Source organism: Cyprinodon variegatus, unplaced genomic scaffold (genome assembly GCF_000732505.1).
Source record: "Cyprinodon variegatus isolate N-32 unplaced genomic scaffold, C_variegatus-1.0 Scaffold1429, whole genome shotgun sequence".
NCBI classification, from domain to species: Eukaryota; Metazoa; Chordata; class Actinopteri; order Cyprinodontiformes; family Cyprinodontidae; genus Cyprinodon; species Cyprinodon variegatus.
In genome coordinates this window covers 67,808-71,135 of record NW_015151882.1, presented here as the reverse complement: position 1 = coordinate 71,135, position 3,328 = coordinate 67,808, and the positions used below count along the sequence as shown (strand labels likewise).

Here is a 3,328-nt window from a genome sequence, read left to right as displayed (position 1 = left end):
GTATCGGATCATTATTGGCGTAGTGTTTTCATTTTTGCCAGACAACAAGCTGTAAAGCTGTTACTGTCTGGTCAAAGTTATTAATTAATTAGCATAATTATTGTTTAATTAATCACCCCGTATTAGAAATGCCTATAATTTTACATGTTGTAAATATACATTAAATGGTATTAAAGGGCAAGGGCCATGGCGGTCTGATCCATGGAAGCTGTCTATTGGGACGTGGATTGTCAACTCTCTGGTGGGGAAAGCACCTGAGCTGGAGTGGGAGGTTGATAGTTTCCGGCTAGAAATAGGCAGACTTACCTTGACGCATGTCTCTGGGGCCTGTCTCCTTGAGAGGATTTGGACACTCTTCCACTCTGGAGTTGCCCCATTGGTGAGAGGTGCTGAGCAGGAGTGGGCATACTTGTTGCCCCTCATTTTGTTGCCTGTTTATTGGGGTTTACCCCAGTGAGTGACTGGGTGGCTTCCCTCTGCATATGTGTGGTGGGACCTGCCGCACCTGCACGTCTTGGACACATGATTGAAGAGAGGGGTGGAGCTGTCCACCGGCCACTATCAGTTGGTGAGTCGACTCCAATAGCAAGGGAGCAAGATGGTCAGATGTGGCAGGCCCAAATATTTTGTGAGGGTTTGCAGGGAACTGGGAGTGATGTTCCTCTAACTTCCACCTCTCTGGAGGCTTTCTTGGGGAGACTCCATGGCTCCACCATGGGGAGAAGGCCTTAGCTGACCGGTGTTTGCAATGGAGGTCGGAGGAAGAAACAGTCCTTTTAGGGCTAAATTTACAGCATTTCCATCTGAAAATCTCACAGGGAAAGAAAAAGACAATTAGAAGAAATTTATTGATACAATTACTTTAGTCTTTGGCATTCAGACCTCGGCAGAAAACATTAAGTTTAACATTAAAAGGGTAAACCAATACAAACTGGTCACTTTGCCCAAAATACTGGTTAAGTAGTATAGCAACTTTCAAAAGCAAAGGCTGGGTGTCAGGTCTAAGCACCTAAAACATCATACATACATACAAGGAAAGAAAGAAGGCACAGAGTCAATTAATTTGGTTTTACTTGCGAGGAGAGTAGGAAGAGACTGCGGAGTTCACAAATCCCCGACCCACTCTGCCGGTCTTCAGCTTTCTCCTCACTATTTATTAAAGCCAGAGGGGGGGTCCCTAGTTACACAAGCTGAGGTTGCACTAAAGGAATAGGAAACAAGAAATACAATTCAATTTGCAGCCTCAGTGAACAGGTCAATTTGCATTTAAATGTCTTGCAGTCAAATGGTCTGAGAACCTCCTGGTTTCGTTAAGCTTGAGCAATACTTCCTGAGAGTTGATCTATACTGCTTGTGCAACACCTCTCTGGAACAGTAATATGTCACATATTATAAATCATAAGAACAAACATTAAGTATCTTATGCATAATTATTCCAACACTGGGTCTCGAATCAATAAACCCTAGATATAAAGGCATACTCCTACAGCAGGCGCCCCTGTCACCGCTAACATTTTTTGAATGCATACAAGTTTTTAAGTAATTGTTACAATGTGGACTGAACTAAGTTAGCACGGTAGATTGATATTTTTATTAAATTTTAGTTTGGCTTTATCAGTGATATTACAGATTAGTGAACTGTTATGGTTTAATTTCTTGACCCACATGCAGAATCTTACAGAGGCCATTTAAAGTAATATGTATGGTTTGTTTTCCTTAACAAATACATATTTTGCACAAATTAGTCTTCATAGTCTTTGTGGTAGGAATGAAGTTTTTCATAATAAATTCGGCTCAATGTGTGATTTTAAGTTTTTTTATCCTTAAATTAAAATTTTTAACAGTTTTTTCAACTACAGGCCTTAGAATAAAATTTTGTTGAAGAACAGTTTTTTTATAGAAGTCATATTTTTTTATTCAGTGTCGAATGAAAAACCAAATGAAGACATCCCTCATTGTTTTATATTTCAGTTCAAAGCAGGTAGACTTTATTGCAGTTCTCTAGAGCAGCCTTAACCGACAGCAAAGCAGACTGTCTTATTCGGAGAAACGTGTTTGTGTTGATCCAGGCATAAAAAGGATGCTTCACCTATGAAACTGACCAAGAACCTGCAACTAGAACCAATTTAAATAAGATTTTTATGCACTATATTTCTATAAGCCATCTCAAATCTATCGTTAAACCTATTTATTTGGCTGAAAGCCTAAAGCCAACAAAAGCTGTGGCAGTTAGTATTTGGTTTCATGTTTATACGAAAATGTATCAGACATATTAACATCATCATGGTTCTGTTCAAAGGTATTGACGTGTTTCATCACTATTACCAAATGTTACATGGCTATGTTTTGTGCAACTAATAGATTGTGTCTTATTGACAGATAATGCTACATTGCTGACTACAGATATGGCTGGTAAGTTTACCTTTAGCATTGGTTTGTGTAAAAATCTAAACAAAACCCCAACAGAAATTTCAATGTGAAGTGAAAACCTACAACATAGTGATTGTTTTGACAGACCAGAGCCAGAATTCAGCACAGGAACCATTGAAGCAAGGAGAACCAGGCCAGAACTCCACACCTAAGGACAGACCACAGATCAGTGAGGAATCTGGTTTGTTAATTTTATTCTGATATTTGTTTTTGTTCCTGTCCTTATTTAGGCTGTACATCTAAAAGCATTTAGAGAATGGTGGTTTTAGACTGATGGTGTTGGAGGGTTAACATCTGCAGCACCACCTCACTATAGATTCATTAAAGCAACACACAGTACATTCATAAGGTCATTTACAGTTAAGGTTAATATCTTTTTATTTAGTATTGTTTCATTCTCCTGGGTCTGACTCCACTGTTGTACTCTCACATCTCTCAGTTTTCTTTGAGAACAACAATATGAATCCAGCCCTACTAGTTGAGAAGTATGCTCCACATGGCAGGAGCTCATGAATGTATTAAACAGAATAACTGAATGCCTAATGTTAGTTTGATGTGTAATCTCAGAGAAAATGTAACGATGGTATGTTTCATCAGCTGTGAGTAAACTGGAAGTAACTGAAGGGAAAGCAAAACCTGACCAGAGTGGAGATTCTTCTGATGTGCAGCTTAAAAAAGGTGAGATTTAGCAAAAACCAAGTAACATATAGCTTTCATTCAGTCTGTTACAAGCCCAGAAGCCAGTGCTCAGTCTGGTAACATAGTTTAACACAGAGGAATGTATTAGTCTGAAACAGGGATGTAAACAAACAATAAACTTACAATTAATTGTCAATTGATGGTTAATTAGATCAAAAATTATTCCATCTGATCAAATGATAATGTTCACTTGGAGGCA

The 3,328-nt window shown here is 38.7% G+C and overlaps 1 protein-coding gene across 1 annotated transcript in view; it reads left to right on the top strand.

Moving 5' to 3' along the window:
• Window positions 1-314: 314 nt before the first annotated feature.
• LOC107103359 (interferon-induced very large GTPase 1-like) overlaps window positions 315-3,328 on the top strand; it is a 42,997-nt gene continuing 39,983 nt past the window's right edge. The window contains exon 1 of the mRNA XM_015403032.1: window positions 315-379. Coding sequence (XP_015258518.1) covers window positions 315-379 — 65 coding nt within the window. The remainder of the gene's footprint in view (window positions 380-3,328) is intronic.